General features: G+C 43.3%; 1 protein-coding gene and 1 long non-coding RNA gene across 2 annotated transcripts; one reads left to right on the top strand and one right to left on the bottom strand.

The window, feature by feature from the left end:
• Window positions 1-3,487: 3,487 nt before the first annotated feature.
• On the top strand, window positions 3,488-10,578 carry ENSA (endosulfine alpha). Its single transcript, XM_028502599.2, has 4 exons — window positions 3,488-3,687; window positions 5,567-5,692; window positions 6,946-7,112; window positions 9,829-10,578. The coding sequence occupies exons 1-4, from the start codon at window positions 3,631-3,633 to the stop codon at window positions 9,842-9,844; spliced, it is 366 nt and encodes a 121-aa protein (XP_028358400.1). The 5' UTR covers window positions 3,488-3,630; the 3' UTR covers window positions 9,845-10,578.
• A 291-nt stretch (window positions 10,579-10,869) lies between these two features.
• On the bottom strand, window positions 10,870-12,819 carry LOC118498229. The gene is made up of 2 exons (XR_004900756.1): window positions 11,479-12,819; window positions 10,870-11,101 (listed from the first exon to the last, which is right to left on the bottom strand). It is a non-coding gene; the product is annotated as an uncharacterized LOC118498229 (long non-coding RNA).
• Between the last annotated feature and the right edge of the window lie 4,582 nt (window positions 12,820-17,401).

Here is a 17,401-nt window from a genome sequence, read left to right as displayed (position 1 = left end):
ATAAAAGAGGAGTCTTCCTGAGCTAGCAGAATCTCTCTCCCTCTGGGAACTCATTACTCTTGCTATAGTTTCTCTCTCCCTTTTCCATTGTCCTCAGTCATGCGTAGCCACCCTCCAACATTTTATAAAACAGTGTGGTCCTCTAAACTGTTCCTCACTCCCCCTGCCAATTTCCAACCTTGCTATTTATCCTCATAGTCCCAGCTTAGGTACTACCTCGTCTGAAACATTCCTTGACCAGCTCCGCCAGAAATGATCTTTTTAAATGCTATACATACAACTCATTTGGTAAGTGTCATACCTTCCCTATACTGTAGTTGTTTCTTCACAACTTAAGTCACACAGTATGGTGCTTTACATTCCTAAACACATCTGTTAGAGACCTACAACTCATTCCCAATATATGGGTCACAGTCACCCTGTCCTAACCTCCTTTTTGCCTATCATTACACTGAGACTTCAACATTTGTAACATTTACTTGATTGCATCAACATCAGTGGCTTTTATAGCCATATATCTGCCACCAATTACAATTATCATAGGCTAGAGCTCATGATAACCTATAATTTCTCCACCTTCCTAGACACAAACTGAAATTTGTCTCTCACTGCAACCTCCTACTTTTCTGCCTCTCAGTCACTCCCACCAAATCTGAGCTTCATCTGTCTCATGACCAGTTGGTCAATTCCTTTCTATTCTCCCAATTCATCAGTCTCATTCTGTCTTTCCTAAAGAGCCCAGCTGCTGTGGTCAGCTATCCCAACAAACCAGCAAACCAATCAGAGTTCCTCATTGTCCTCTCTCCCCTGTTCCTCATTTACCATTCTGACCCAGGTAACTCTGGCTGTCTGGTTTCTCCATTCCAATGCAACCAAGAGTTACTGACCAAAGTCACAAAGCCATGCTGGTTGGGACTACCTACCATGAATCTATCTCAGGTAGGTCTTTCTTGCTGTTTTGAATTATTACTATTTTCTATAACCGGGTACCTGGTCTACACCCAGGCATGTGCGCTAACCAGGGAATCAAACTAGCAACCTTTTAGTTAGCAGGCCAGTGCTCAATCCACTGAGCTGCACTAGTTATATTCTAAAAGATAGAAAGGCAAGGCCATTCAATGTGACCTCCTTAAATGTTTAGCCACTTCAAAATATCTGTACTTTCCCCCCACACACTCTTCGTTTATAGTTGCCAAAGCCACTCTGCCTGCCTCTCTCCTTCTTGATCTAATGATCTCCTCTGAGACTTTAATTCTTTCATTACCTCCCCTTTAAAGTAGATGATTAGAGTTTAGTCTCTCAATTAGCTCCTTCCCTTTTTCTGAAAACATGCTTGAGTCTTGCCTACCGTCCAAAAAAGAAAATCCTCTGCTGCTGCTTCTGTAATTCATTGCTCTAATTTCATTTGCTTTACTGTTAAATATTGCTACCACCTATGCACTCCTAAACTACCTGCAATTAGTTTTTGTCCCCTCCATCTTTAACTTCTCTGTCACTTCTCTCCTGGTTCTTCTCCCTGCCACTCTGATCATTTGTCTCTGTGTCCCTTGCCAACCTTTCCCCAAATTTCTGTCTTGGGACCTCTTTTTTCTACTTTGTCTTTTGGTGATCCCATCTACTTCCACAACTTTACTAATATTTATGTGAAAGGGTCCAAAATTTATTCATATTTAGCTTCTAGTTTTCTCCCAAACTCCAGATTTACATTTTCTAGAACCCTAAAATTTTAGATATGAAGGCGTTCAAAGGTCATTTATCCTAAGTCTTCATTGCCTGGGTAAATACCCAGGCAATGGCTACCAAATGGCTCACTGGCTTTTAAAAAGGCGGTTTCCAAAATTGAACACCTAAGTTTCTTTCTACTTCCAACTCTATTCCCAAAATGACTCCTTTTGTTGATTATTTCGATAAGTCACCCTGAGGCACACGGTCTCCTTATGCTCCAACACTCTATCAGCTATTAATCTAGTCGATTCCACTGCCAGGGATTCTCTCAAATACATTTATTGTTTTTGGTTCTAAACTACCATATTTTTAGTTTAAATCCTAATTGTCTCCCACCTAGAGTATTACAGTGGACTCCTATGTAAATGTCTAATGTCTCCCTATCTGGAACTCTGAATTATTTTTTGTTCATCACCACCAAATTAATCTTCCTAAAGAGCAGTTCTGACCTGCCACTCTCTGACCTAAAGACCTTAAACATCTCTCATGGGTTATTCAATTATTTACAAATTCCTTATCATGGCATTTAAAGTTCCCCATGTGCTAGACTCAACTCTATTTTTCTAGCCTTCATGCTGTGCCCATCACCGGCAATGTCCTTCCTTTCTTCATCTCCACCTGGCAAACTCCTAAGTTCTTTAAAACTATTTGAAATAAATACCATTTCCATCACAAAATCTTTTTTTACCCTAAACTACGAGCCTTCCTTGGAGTCCCTCCAGCACTTTATTAACAGTTTTATTTAAGATTTACCAAATTTTGCCTTGTATGATGATCTGTGTATTCCAGAGCTTCTCAAACTTTTCCTTTAGAAATGCACCTAATTGTACAGAAAAGTGAACAGATAGCTAAGACCATCTGTCACAAAAAGCTGCCTGGAAAATTAAATTTTAATACGAATTTTACAGTGTTATTAGTATTTGACTAAAGTTTTTAATATAAAAATAATGTACCTAACACTCCAGGAAGATGGGTCTATTTCATTTGGGGGATTTAGGGTTCGCCTGATACACTGTGGACACCTTCCCCGCACGCCCACTGAGTTAAGGGCAGTGAATGCCTTACTATATATGAAACTGTAAAACTAATACAGTGCCATCTACAAATGCTCAAGAAATATCGTTGAACTGTGACTCAGAATAGGTTAACTGGTATTAACTATATTTACTAAATGTTTACCATGTACCTAGAATTGTGCTGTTTCAAGGAACTTATCCATGAGATGACCCTAAACAAGTATAACACTGTATATGAGCTAAATCATGAAACATAAGCCTATTTGTGTTCTGCAAAAGACTCAGGTTGGAGACTCAGTCTCTCCGTTCCACACAACGTACGACTACCTCTTTAAAGTCCACTCTGACCTCCAAATTGTTTTCTGGAACTCAATAATTTTCTGCTAACACTGCGCAAGGCTTAATCCTCACCACCTGAAAATAAAAGGTTTATATGCTTTCGCTCTCCAGTTTGAAGTTCACCAAATGCTCCTGGGCGTGGAGCACGGAACACCGGGCACTGTTGCTCAGGGAGTCCGACCCCAACAAAGGAGCAAATTTGCCAAAGCTAGCAGTACCGCCCCTATCTTCCCCCACGGGCTTGCAATTGGTCCTTGTAGCTCACTCTCTTTCCAGGTTGGTGTTCCAGTTTGGCCCTCGCCTCCACAAAAATCCACCTTTAGCCAGCGACTATTGGTAGATTGTTACGTCATTGCTCCCTGTATCTCATTCCTATTGGTTACTATAGGAAGGGGCGGTCGCAACGTCACAGGCAAGGGCCGCCATTTTGACTGAGCAACCCTAGTGACAGGAGCCGAAGGAGCAGCGCAGGTTGTCCCCATTTCCCCTCCCCCTTCCCTTCTCCGGCTGACTTCCCGGGTCCCCTACACTCCACAGTCCCGGTCCCGCCATGTCCCAGAAACAAGAAGAGGAGAACCCTGCGGAGGAGACTGGCGAGGAGAAGCAGGTGAAGTGGAGGGGGTGCGGGCGGACGAGATGGGGGCGACTGTGGTGGGGTGGGAGACGGTCTCCCACCAGTGCGGATTGGTCGCCATGGTCTCAGGCTCTGCAGGGGTTGGCCACCTCTTGCGTCACGCAGGGTGAGCGTCAACGCTGCTCGCTGTTTTGGCGCTGGTTGGTTGGGTCTGTTGTCAGTCAGTGCCAAGCCCTTCCTGATTGGCCAATAAACCTACCGCTCAACTCCGCAAGCTGTGCTATAATTGGTAGAGCTTGGGTGCGGGGTGGGTGTTTGGAAAGACTGGGTGAATGAAAGGGGGCTGGTGGTCCCGGAATGAGATGTGTATTATTAGTTATTAGGGGTAAATAATCCAAAACCAGGCTGGGGCCTGTATCCTAAATCCTCCGAAAGATATATGTAAAGGTCGAGATAAAGACGTTTAAAAAACGACCAGCATTGGGGGGAGGGAGAAGAGTAATTATGGCTAATTTAAGGCGGCAAATTTCTCAAGAGACCTATTTCGACGATTGGGTTGATCCGTTGCCCACCTTCAGTGAGGATTCAGCAAGACTGAAGAGGACTGGAGTTCCATACATAATAATAGCGGTTAAACTTAGACACCAAGAGAGTCGTGACAAGAAAGACGCCCCCCTATTGCCCTCAGACTTCCAAGGCAGTGGGACTTAGTCCACCTACATTTCCGTGATGAAAACACGCCAAGTGTCTTCTTGGGGGTTGTATTTGACTTACAACACTGAGTGCTGGGCTCAGGGGTTCATGTAATACACCTGGTGTTGTGTCTGTGCTGGCTTTACAGGGGAAGGGAATATAATTCCACTAAAAAGAGCCACAGATGTGCTTTAGATCCTTTCAAAAAAAGTCAGTAAAGAAAAAGGCAGTGGGGCCCACAAAAAGCAAGACAAGAGTAACAACAGTAAAAGACCCTGCAAGCCTTGGCGTGTTCCCCATACTGCTATCACTTGCCCCAATAAGGATAGCATTGACTTTTTTGGCAAAATCTGTGGGTAGAAACTAGTGAACCTACTATACTTAAAATTAAAAATAGTGTCATTTTCATCTTTGTTTACCTACCACCTTTCTACCACATGTGTATGGAAATGCTGAAGCAATGTCATCCCATTACTAAGGTGGAGATCTTAGGAGAAGGCCACATAGCTCCAGCCTCCTCCACAGAGACTTCTCACATGACTATCTTAGACTCTGAATAAGGAGGGAACATTTCAGCAGAATTATCTATCTCTGTTGCTTTCCCTTTTGACCTATACTGTGTGTTAGGAACAGCCAGGGTACTTTCCTACTCATGTATCACCAACAGCCTTGGCTGGCTCTTCTGTGTCTTTCCAAGCTTCTGTGCTGAGTGAGCAAAGGCTTGTTCTGTGACTAAGGTATTGTGTTTAGATAACTTTAACCCAATACTCATAGGTCAACAAGGTGGTTACCTGGGTGTAGTGTGAGAAGCACCTTGTTTTTTTCTTCTCACAATAATCTTCTTGAGCTTTAGGAATTTGAACAAAGATAGAGCTTTATTTAAGAATAGAGTGGAAATAGCATGTTTACAAGTAGGTGGATCCCCAGAAGAAGTAGTATAAAGGTTATCAGATATTAGCAGCAGTTACTTCTTAGTCTTTAATTTTCCTTCTTTTTAAAAAAATTTATTGAATTTTAGAGAGAGAGAGGAGGGAGGGAGGGAGAGAAAGACATTGATTTTGTTGTTCTACTTATTTGTGCATTCATTGGTTCATTCTTACATGTGCCCTGACTGGAGATTAAACCCGCAACCTTGGCATATTGGGACCGCACTCTAACCAACTGAACTACCCAGCCGGGGCTCAGTCTTTCATTTTATTGGCCCATTTGTTCCTTCTAGGACACACAGGAGAAAGAAGGTATTCTCCCTGAGAAAGCAGAGGAGGCAAAGCTAAAGGCCAAATATCCAAGCCTAGGACAAAAGCCTGGAGGCTCCGACTTTCTCATGAAGAGACTCCAGAAAGGGGTATGAGACACAATCTCTTATTCTCTTACTTGGAACCAAAGGGAATGAGATCTGTAGAGGTTCTACTGAATGCTAACCTGCAAGTTTGTTGTTGGGCAGCAGTGGAAAGGAATTAGAAACTTGCAATGAGCAAGGCAAATTATTATAAATTTCTGATATATCAGTTATCTTCTGATTTCCCATATAGGATATTAAGGCTTAATAGGGGCATTTGGATATGGGGGTTGGGAGGATGAGGGAAGGATGTTAGAGACTGGCATGCCAACTGCCCTGGGCATTTGCCTGTCAGGATGGGAATTTTAGGACTGTACTTTATAGAATTAGAGCTAAATTTGGGGGGTGCATCATTTCAGAAAAAAAAAATCAAACCATCTGTCCTAAAGATTTCCTCAATTTGAAATGAATAGATTTCTTCAGATCCTCAAAATTAGCACTGCCATTTACTCCTTTAAGAGACTTTTTCTTCTCCATAGTGGTTTTCCTCACCAAATGAGAGTCTACCTTCATAGCCATCTAGCTCCTGATCAGGTCTCTCAGTCCCCAGAGGTACCTAATGCTGACTGAGGAATTGTCAGTCAGTAGGCTGCAGTGTATTCCTCTGCATGGATGAAATGGAGAGTGCAGCAGACCCTGTGGAGAATCCTAGTTGTTGAGTCTTAGTCACAGATTATGATGTGATGCTGATTTGCAGTTTACCTTGCTGTAGGCAAGGCAGGCATGGGCAGGCTGGCACAGCCACGGAACATGTGTGGGAGCAGTGGGAGTCAGGGAAAGTACATTATCATCACGAACAAACCCAGTTTCTATTTGTGGTCTGAGAAGACACTTTTCAATTTCGAGCTTGGTAGCTGGAGGTTGATCTCCTGCTGATTGCTAGGCTGGTCCCAGGTTGACCCTTCTCTATAGCTTAGTCCTTTCTGTTTCCTCAGCACCAAGCCTGGGGGTGTCTAACAGGTCCTCAGTAAGCCTTTCTGTGGAAAGTCAGTAATTTTGTTGTATCATCCTATACTGATGAGGCTACAAAGGATGCCTCTTAACTCCAAAAATCTATACTCTAGTTGGGAAACTGCTTACATACGTGAAACAGAATGCATTTGGGGAAAATACATAAAAGTACATGTAATTAATACTAAGCTATAGTGCATGAGGTCAATCATAGAAGATTTGAAAGATCTGAGAGTGGATGTGGATCTCCTTGCTTTTGAGGACGGCCAGTGCTCCTTACTCACCTAAACCTCCTTCTTGTCTCTTAGCAAAAGTACTTTGACTCAGGAGACTACAACATGGCCAAAGCCAAGATGAAGAATAAGCAGCTGCCAAGTGCAGGACCAGACAAGAACCTGGTGACTGGCGACCACATCCCCACCCCGCAGGATCTGCCCCAGAGAAAGTCTTCGCTCGTCACCAGCAAGCTTGCGGGGTAACCTGGGCCCCTCTCCTACTCCCCTTCCTCACCCACTGGACTTTTATATATCATAGGCAGGGATGGAGTGGGCACCTAGTTAGAGATCTTCTCAGCTGAGAAGGTAATGTGTGTTGAAGAGGGACTCTGAGTTCTTTTTGGTTAAATTGAGGTTTCCACACCCTCAGTGTAGCCCAGTAGGGGCCCAGAAATAGGAGACTAGGATTGGATAATATTGCAAACTCTCTTTTTCTTCTATACGAGAAACTGGGGGGACGTGATTTCCCCTTTTGGAAGAGAACGTCTCCAAATTGGTTAGGCTAAGCCTTAGGATTAATGTGGCAGGTTTAACATCCAAGGCTAACCTGGCATTGTTGGGAAAGCTATATTGAATGAGATCTGTTTTCTGTGCTTCTAAGTGTTTTGTCCCTTAGGCTGCTATTGCTTCATGTTTCCATTATGGCAGGTTTAGAGACTCCTCAAAAAGAAAAACTGGTTTGCTTGCCTAAAACTACAATGCCTACTTAGCTTCCCTTCTTAGTCAGTGTCTCTTACAGTTTGCCCTAGCTCTTAAAGATTGGAGAACTGAATTCATGGAAAATGGGCACCTTCTCTCTCTCCCAGCGTGTTGCTTTTGAACGTACTGTGGGATAGTGGACGGGGCACTGGTTCAGCAGTCAAGATGTCTGGGTTCAGTCTAGTTTTGCGCAGTCTTGGCCGAAGTTATATGTAACCTTGGTCAAGTCATTAAACCTCTCAAGATTTCTTATTTCCTCATCTGTAAAATAGAGTTGAATATGGATAAGATTGATTCTGATTTTTAAATCCTGTAACTGCCAGTTGAAAAACTCTGCTGTTCATTGTAAAACTAAAAATATGGAAGGCCCATGGATGAGCAGCCTCCACTGGGAAACCATTGGAAGACAACATGGGGAGAGAGGAATTGAAGATTTGGGGGGTTATGAATTCACGCAAGAGGGCCAAATAAGTATTGTGGTTTTAGGGTTAAAGAAAAAAATCTAAGAAACTAGCCATGGAGCTCTTGCCTCCGCCCCAACCCACCTTTCCTGCCTACAATCTGGGCCTTTGCTGCTAAAAAGGCTGCTCTGGCAGCTGAGCCGGGGCCTGAGGAAACATGCTCAGTCATGCACATGTCGAGTCCCCCTTTCTGGTGTTCTGAGGCAATCAGATGCCAAGTGTATTGTTAGTGAGACAAGAAGAAAAGGGATGAACTAAGCTAGCCTCTAGGGCTTAGTACTGTAGCAGGGCTGGAGTAGCAGGTTCTTGCGAGATAATTCACACTGGGGAAAGCTGGGGAAGGTGGTAAAGGAGAGAGAGAAGGATCACAGAAATCTGCTTTCCTAGAGCTCAGTAACCCAGCTTCTGTGTGATGAGAAGAGGCAATGCTGATTCATGACCAGGTGGAGGAAAGAGGTTGCAGGTGGCCAGCATCTTCAATCTAGTTATGACTTGCTTGGCCTGAATCTTACTGAATGCATACTGCTAGTTATAAGAGAGGGTCAGGGTCAGAACTAACCGAGCAAGAGAGGAAGATTCTGTAATCCTCGCTTGCCCTCTCATAAATTCTAATAGGCCAAACATTGGGCTCAATGAGAATGACCGATGAGCTTAACGTGCATGTGTGGGGGTGGGGTGTCTATATGCTTCTCTCCTGACCGGCCATTCACTTTCCAGGCTGTCATTCAGATTGGATAGGAAAAAGTTGGTGAGGAAGGAATGGAGAGAGCAGGATCCCTGGATTCCTTGGCTCCCAGATTCCTTGACTGTCACTTGTAATTGTATATAATTTTTGTGTTTCTTGCTCCATTTCCTCATGCTGTCTTCCTTAGTCTAAAGTCCACGTGGGAAGGGGAAAATGCTGAACATCCTTGTATAGTTTCCTCAACTGTCCCAGCCATGTTGTACATAGATATGTCATGTTATTATATATATAAATATATATATAATTTTGTACGTTTTCTTCATCTCCGATCTTCTCGAATTTTGTACTTTTTTCGTTTCTGTCTGAGCCACTTTCTCTATTGGTCAGTTTGAGTCCTCAAAACTGAGAGAGGTCACAATGAGCCTGCTTTAGGAAGGAATAGAAGAAATAGGGAAATCAGAAAACTCTTGGTCTCTCTGTCTCTTCATCTGGTCGTATTCAAGGCTAAGAAAACGAGACTCGAGCCACATACTATTATTTGCCATGTGTTTCCACAGCATGAAGTACATAACTCCCACGGCAAAGAAGGGTCACGTCAGAATCCAAATCCCAGTTGCTTTGATTAAACCTAGATTATTAAATCCACTCAAAACAACATGTGTGTCGTCTGGCCCTGGCCTCTGCCCGGTTACCACCTCATCACTGTGTGCCCACCGTCAGTCTCCGCTGCCGTAAGTGGCTGTGGCTGTGCGTCTGAAACCGAGCCTGCTCCAAGCCAGGAGGCAGCATACACCCCTGCAAGCCTCCAGTTATTTTGATCTCGTCTAATGAATTGTTTTTCTGTCTTTGTTTTTATGGGTCTCTCCAAAAAAGGAAGAAACATTTGTTTTGTGGATAAGACTGAAATTCGCTCTCTTTAAATTTTCTAAGGATAGGATTCGGGCATATGCCAGGTGGGCCTAGTGATTGTTAAGTGTGGAAGAATCACGGGATAGAGACTGGGATGGCACTTAGGCTTTCCCCTTATTACTTGACAGTGTTTTCTTTTTCTTCTTCTGTGTTCATCCACAGTGGCCAAGTTGAATGATGCTGCCCGGGGCTCCGCCAGATCCTGAGACGCTGCCCCCCTGGGTCCTGTGCTGGCTCCTGCCCCTCCCTGCTTTTGCAGCCAGGGGTCAGGAGGTGGCTCGGGCGCGGGCTGGAGAGGCAGAAGCCCCTGCCCGTCGGTGTCCCAGCGCATGGAGCCCCTTGGGCTGAGCACCAAGACCTTGAACCTTTTTTGTTTCACCTTTTTTCCAAATAACTGTTGGGAGAAATCTCAGTGAAATCCTTGGGGGGGGGGGGGGGGGGTTCTGGGAGGGTTGTTTGAGAGGGTGGATGGGAGATTTAGGGGAATATAAATTAGGGCTTGGAGTTGATAACATTCCTGACTATTCTTAACCATATGGCTGGTGTGGGGTGGGTGTGAGGGGAAGGAGGTGGAGTGAACTAAAGATGTGGGTTTCCAATTTAGTTCTGTAGAAAAATGCTGTGTTTGCTTGGGTGTGGCTGGGAACCGGCTGTCAGATAAAAGAAACTGTCCATCTAAATATGACAGATGCAGATAGCTCCTGTGGTTCTTCACAGCAAGCTGAGAATGCGATTAATGTTAATTGTTTATTTTTTAAAAATGTCCTGGGAACAGATTTACTGTGGGGAGAAGGGCAGTGAGTATGGGGAAAGGGGGCCGTGAGCATGGGGAGCCCCACAGAGCCCAGGGGAGTTTTTCAGTATTTGAAATAATAAAAAAAAAAAGACCCACGATAAAACCCAACCCAGAAATACTCTGAAGCAGTTGGTGTGTTTTATTGGGGTTTGGGGAAAGGGAAGAAAATATTGAAGACACCATTCAGGGGAGAAACTGGTGTGGGCCCCTAAATCTTTAAAGAACAGCAGTCCTTAAAATAGGATGTGTGTGGGCTGTCCACCTTCATCCTTCAGGGAGAGGGAGCAAGATGTTGGCATGCTGACCAGGGCTTTTCCTGACTTGTGCCCCTCCCCTTGTTCCTGTAGCTGATGTAGGTGCATCAACCTCAGGTTTAGGCTCACAAAATGAAGAGCTTGAGGATATTCGATCTAAATGATTTATTGACACCTAAAACTTAGTCCGGGCTAATTAAAAAAAAGGAAGCCCATTCTTCCTTTCCCTTTCAATCTTGCATTCCTTCACAAGTTCCATCTGTGAAGGAGATATGAGACCTCTAGTAATAAGCCAAAAGGAGCTCAGGCCCTTCTGCTTATGGCCAGCAGGAGGCAGAGTAACTTCTTGCCTTGTGATGTCTGGACCACCTCTGCAATCCTACCACTGAAAGAAGTTACAAAGGACTTGTGGATGTAACATACAAAAGAAACTGTTACCAAAGGAGAAGCAGACTCAAACTTCTCTCTCCCAGGCCCTACCAACATTCACATGTGGTAAACTGAAACTACTTGCCCATTTTGCCCAAGTTTGATTAGGAGAGTTTATCATGGTATTTTCCCAAATGTGATTGGCCTTTCAAATGAGTATGCATCAAGGAAAATAAACAAGGTTCAGGAGACATAGACATTTTAGAGAAATCTCCACTTTACTGAGACAGGTACTTCTAAACTAGAAAAGTGTTTTTGCTATCTAACTCATTCTTTTTCTTATTCAGAAGCTTTCTAAATAAGTTTTCAACTACTCAGGGTGTTCTCACTTACTCTCTTCAGATTTAGCCAGGGGACTATGATGCCTCTCCAGCATCAGCCTTTCTGAACAGCGTGCTAGACGCCAAGTGAGCCAGGTGGAACGAAGATATATCAGGAAAGGCATTCCCTACCCTTGTGGGGATTATTGTCTACCTGGAAAAAAATTATGAAAAAGTTTATATACTTCAAAAGGTAAAAACTCAAGTATTAAAGCTAGAATATTTATACAGGGTGGGTCAGAAGTAGGGTTATAGCAGTTCATATGGGAAATCATACAATAAACAATAATATGGGAATAACCTCTGTGTTTTGCATCCTCACAACTGAAAACCTACTTTTGTCCCACCCTGTATATCCTAGACCAATCGCATGGCCTCTCCTTGAGCGTGCTGAGCCTAGTTTATGTGTGCCAGGTGGGCGAAGCTGGGGAATGAAATCAGGAAAGCCAAGTGTGGGATCTTTCCACTAGTGCAATTTCATATTAATACAAGTAAGAAAGTTGATGTATAGAAATAAGTTACTTATAAGGTGGCAAAGCTAGTTTATGGAAGAGCTTGAGTTAGTATCTAGACTTCTGTGTGATTTTTCCATTATTCCTGGCTTCCCTGGTCCAAAGTTTTAAGCTGTAGTCTTAGGAATCCTGGGGTGCCAAGATATGTTTGTGGCTATCTCTTTCTTCAGTTTAAAACTTGCCATTCCTTCTTTTTTACTCCTTTACTAGGCAGCCAGGGCAGACCAATTCTTCAGTGCTTCAGATAGCTATTCCTGCTGGTATTTTTGCTAGGTGTTTTCTAAAATCTGTATTCCAAATTGTGGATTGAGGGTTCTTCCACCCCTCCATCTTCCTTGAATGATGGTTGTGCTGACAAGCCTCTCAGCTATCTGCTATGCAGGGTGTCAGAGATGAAGTCACCGTTATTGTCCAGTGGCATTTATCTTAAGCTGATGTGGCCTGGGTATAGAGAATGCAGGCAAAGCTAAAATAACTCAGTTGCTGTGGAGGATATCTATAGTGAGCCAGTGGCACCCACAGAGGCAGCCCTCTTGTGTATAGTGCCCTCTGCTGGGACTTGTGGGAGGTTAGCAAGGAAGGGAAGTTGGTTTTTTTTTAAGATTTTATTTATTTTTAGAGAGGGGAAAGGAGGAAGAGAAACATCAGTGTGTGGTTGCCTTTCACGCGCCCCCCTGCTGGGGACCTGGCCCGGAACCCAGGCATGTGCCCTGACTAGGAATTGAACTGGTGGCCCTTTGGTTCACAGGTCGGCACTCAATCCACTGAGCCACACCAGCCAGGGCAGAAGAGAAGATTTCTTCCCTTGGGAAGCTAAGACATGACAATGGCATACAAATAAAAGCAAATTAATGTAGTTCCAAGCAGAACTTCAAGAGCTAAGAGAAGGAGAGTCAGGAGATGAATTGGATACTGAATTTTCTTAGAGGTAGATGACTTACCAATCAACATAAGGGTGAAAAGAGAGGAGCACACCCGTCTTTCCTCTCAGGTGTGTGTCTTTTCTCTCCTGAACTCTAAGGGTCCCCACGAGACTTGTGACTAAAGGAATAATGGGCAGCGCAGCTCGTCTCTGGCTAACCCCCTGAACCTGTCCCCAAGGCCCCCTTTCCTCTGACTTTTCAATAAGCCAACAGCAGCCTCGCCTTGGCTCTCTCCTGTTGCTTCTATTCCCAGCCCTTCCCTGTTTCACTGTCCCCAGTTTTAATAAATGTATTCTCAAAAACAAAGATAAGGTGAAGCCTCCCATGCTTGGGCAGGAATATTTTAATTCACAAGTAATTGTTGAACACTCACTCTGCAATTGGAAGTATTAGCTGTTACTAGGCAGGTAAACAATGTAAGAGTTGGTGCCTGCCCTAGAGGAAATTGAAGCCTTATTGAGACAACACTTCCTCATACAACACAAGATAGCCTCTGACACTTAGGACTTTATCCTGGAGGCAGTGACCAAGGGAATGAAATGAACACTTGGCTTTTTAGAAAAATCTTTCTTACTGCAATGCGGGAAAGATTGGAGAGGGTTAAACTGATGTGTACAGTTGCCGTTAACGGGAGGGATGGGAAAGTTGAGAAGGGGTATGGCTATTGTGGAGAAAGATGATGAATTTGGGCATAATAAGTTTGAAATAATAATGAAACACCTAAGTGAGGAATTATGTGCTACACTTCTGATTTTTTTATTAATTTTAGAGATGGAGAAACATCGATTTGTTTTCCACTTATTTATGCATCCATTGATTGATTCTTACATGTGCCCTGGCTGGAGACTGAACCCACAACCTTGGTGTATGGGGACAGTGCTCTAACCAACTGAGCTACCTAGCCAGGGCTCCACTTAAAAATTCTTGCTATGGGGCTATATAGTTAGGAGTAAGACAGTTATGTTGCTACAGTACTGCACGTTAGATGTGACTAGGAACTACAAGAGATAATGGCAATGGGGAGAAGAAGAGTGGGCAGACGTAAAGGATACATGGAAAGTACGATCAGCAGAGCTAGATGTGGGATACAGGATTCATTAAAATGTTCCCTGTTTTCTGGACAAAGGATTCCATAATCCAGATTGAGAATACAACTGCAAGAGTAAGTTTAGCAAGCAAAACACCAAGTTCAGTTTTGCAGAAGGGTTCATTTGAGGTGCCTATAAGTCTAGAAATTGGAGAAGATAATATGTTCTGTGGACTTCAAGATATATCAGTAAAGCCATGAAAGTGAAAGCATCTAGAGCAGAAAGGTTGGAGAGCTGACCCTGATGAAGGCTTACAGCTGAAGAAAATAGAGACAAGGGCCCAACAAAATAGAATCAGAAAGATGTGGTCAAAGGACGTTATAATGGAGGAACTGGATCCGTCCATAGTGTAAAGTGCTATTGAAGGTTATATGAAGTAAGAAATGTGACTATCTCACCTACATGATAAAAAGTGCCCAAATTTTTCAGGAAAGACATGTGGCAAATAGTGGATAACTGTCAGAATTATGATGTAGGGGGTGTGTGTGTGTACGTTTTGTACTTTTCAAGGTTCTGGCAGTGAACATATACTTGATAATTAGACATAACTTTACTTCCAAAAACAATAATAAAATCACAGTGTTTTTAAAAATGGACTAAAGGGTGTCCATATGATTTGGCAGTTAGTAGTCTTTTTGAGACAAGTTTTAATGGATTTATAGAGGTAAAATCTTGCTTGTACAACTGAGAGATATGGGAAGGTTTTGTTTTAGGATAGGAATGATTTAGGCACATTTATGGACTAAGTTAAAGGAACAAATAAAAAAGGTGAAGCTCAATAGAGAATGATGACAACCAGAAAGGATTCTTGTGAAGAGAGAGGGGATAGAAACAAGAGCTCAGATGGATGTGGTTAATTAGTTTCACAAACATTTATTGAGCATTTACTATGTGCCAACCACTGTATAGGGTGAAATAATGGGCTTAATTTCATTGGGAAGCTAGCTGAGACAATTGGTCTCAAGCAAGAGGATGTATATAATTCATCCTGCTAAAACTCAAGGTAGACATAACAGTAGATAAACTCACAGCTATTTGTGACTAGAGGTAAATAATTCACAAGAGTGTTCCAACAGCTTCATTGTTCTTTGTGGAATAGGATATGAAGTTGCCAGTTGAGACTTCATAGTGGAACTCAGACAGAGGACTTAAGAAGAGTGGCTGCAGTGTAAGAGAGGATGAAAGGGAAGGGAAAGGAAGAAGGCTGAAAGGAATACTAAGGAAGTCCTGGCTGGTGTAGCTCAGTAGATTGAGCACAGTCCTGTGAACCAAAAGGTCAGGAGTTCAATTTTCAGTTGGCACATGCCTGGATTGTGGGCCAGGTCCCCAGTAGGGGGTGCTCAAACACACATTGATGTCTCTCTCCCTTTCTTTCTCCTTCCTGTCCCCTCTCTCTAAAAATAAATAAATAAAATCTTAAAAAAAAAAAACCTAAGTAAAAGAATTAAGGAACAGTGTTGAGGGCCTAACAGATTTGAAACTGTCAATCTGTAACCCTTGGAATGTGAGATGCATGGGAGTGGTACCAATCCGTATATTTTTGGGTTGATATATATATATAATTTTTCATTGATTTATTTATCACTGGTAACACACAGCTGCCTGGGTACAGGAGCAGAAAAACTAATATCACTGTGTAATCCTGGATTATAATTTGTAGACATGAAGTGGACTAACAAGGGAGCAAAGGGATTGGAGGTGCTGGTAAAAGACAATGCAAGGATTCCATCTGATTCAGCCTGGTTAAGGAAGGTATGTTAAACTCTGGTCAAGAGAAGTTTTGAGCCCTGACTGGTGTGGCTCAGTGGGTTAGGTGTCATGCCACAAACCGAGGGGTTGCCGGTTCATGCCTGGGTTGCAGGCGAAGGTCCCTGTTGGGGGTGTGCGGGAGGCAACCGATTGATGTTTATCTCCCTCTCTTTCTCCTCCCCTTCCCCTCTCTCTAAAAATAAATAAAATCTTTTTTAAAAAAAGGTTTGATAAGGTCAAAGAGCAGATGATTAAACTGAAAGCTCGGGACATGGTAGTCAAATGATGTTAAAGATTTTAGAGGTGGAGGTCTTCCATGAAGTGACAAAGGCATTAGGAATGGGTATTTGAAGTACAGTAAAGGTCAAGGTCATTGGAATGTTAAGGAACTAAGGGAGTTCTCACATCCAGCTTTGAAAATAGGTGGCTTCTGTATTTGTGGCTTTGTTCTGTTATCATTTGTTAAACTAAACTGTATTTTTAAAATTATATTTCATTGATTATGCTATTACAGTTGTCCTAATTTTTTCCTCCTTTGTCCCTCTCCACCCAGCACCTGCTACTCCCTCAGGCAATGCCCCCACCCTTGTTTCCATCCATGGATAATGGGTGCAATTTCTTTGGCTGCTCCCTTTCCTATACTGAACTTTACATCTCCATGGCTATTCTGTAACTAGTGTACTTCTTAATCCCCTCACCTCTCACCCTTTCTTCCACACCCCACTCCCATCTCTTTATCTTTAACCTTTGGCATTTTAATTATGATGTACCTTGGAGTGGGCCTCTTTGGGTCCATTTTGTTTGGGACTATTGTGCTTCCTGAACTTGTTTGTCTATTTCTTTCACCAAGTTAGGGAAATTTTCTTTCATTATTTTTTCAAATAGATTTCCAATTTCTTGTTATTTCACTTCTCCTTCTGGCACCCCTATGAAGCAAATGTTGGATTGCTTAAAGTTCTACCACAGACTGCGTATACTATCTTTGTTTTTTGGATTCTTTTCTTCTTCTTGTCCTGATTGACTTTTTTTTTTTTTTCTTTACGTTCCAAATCATTGATTTGATTCTTGGCTTCATCCACTCTACTGTACCAGCTGTGCAGGAGCAGGATGGTGGTGCACTGACATAGTCTGTAGCTACCCACTGGGTGCACTAGCCTTGGGGTTTCCTGGGTGGTGAAGGCCAAAATCAGCACCCCCTGTGTTCTGCCCAGGGCCACCCTGCCTGAGTCATAAAGCAATCTGAGATGGTTGCTACTTATGCAGGGCTTGGAGATTCCCAGGCAAAGCCAGCTATGAATCTAGGCTGCTAGTGCAGGGCTTGGGGCTCACTGAGGCCAGCTGCTGCTTGTTTGTTCATATGGAAAAGCAACTTGGGTGGGTCCCTAAGTTGGGTGGGGCAGAGTCTCTGGGGATCTCCAAGGCAAGTCAAACCGTGTTAGCCAGGTTGGTGGAATCTTAGATACAGCACCAGCCTACCAGCTCTGTGGGGAAGTAGCCCAGAAAAGGACAATGACCTCTGCTCACCTTGATGCCAAACACTTCAGCCTCCCCTTGCACGCCATTGGTGCCCCTCAAGCTTCCCCCACAGTGCACTGGAGCCCAGAGGGAGTGAGTATGAATAGGTGAGTCTGTGTGTGGGTTCTTAAAGAGGAACTGCTTGGAGC

Source organism: Phyllostomus discolor, chromosome 14 (assembly GCF_004126475.2).
Source record: "Phyllostomus discolor isolate MPI-MPIP mPhyDis1 chromosome 14, mPhyDis1.pri.v3, whole genome shotgun sequence".
In the NCBI taxonomy this organism is placed as follows: domain Eukaryota; kingdom Metazoa; phylum Chordata; class Mammalia; order Chiroptera; family Phyllostomidae; genus Phyllostomus; species Phyllostomus discolor.
This window is presented reverse-complemented; position numbering and strand designations above follow the sequence as displayed.

Coding starts and splice junctions, on each gene's coding strand:
- ENSA (XM_028502599.2), top strand. CDS start 3,631: ATGTCCCAGAAACAAGAAGAGGAGAACCCTGCGGAGGAGACTGGCGAG. Junction 3,688..5,566: donor AGACTGGCGAGGAGAAGCAG/GTGAAGTGGAGG, acceptor TGTTCCTTCTAG/GACACACAGGAGAAAGAAGG. Junction 5,693..6,945: donor TGAAGAGACTCCAGAAAGGG/GTATGAGACACA, acceptor CTTGTCTCTTAG/CAAAAGTACTTTGACTCAGG.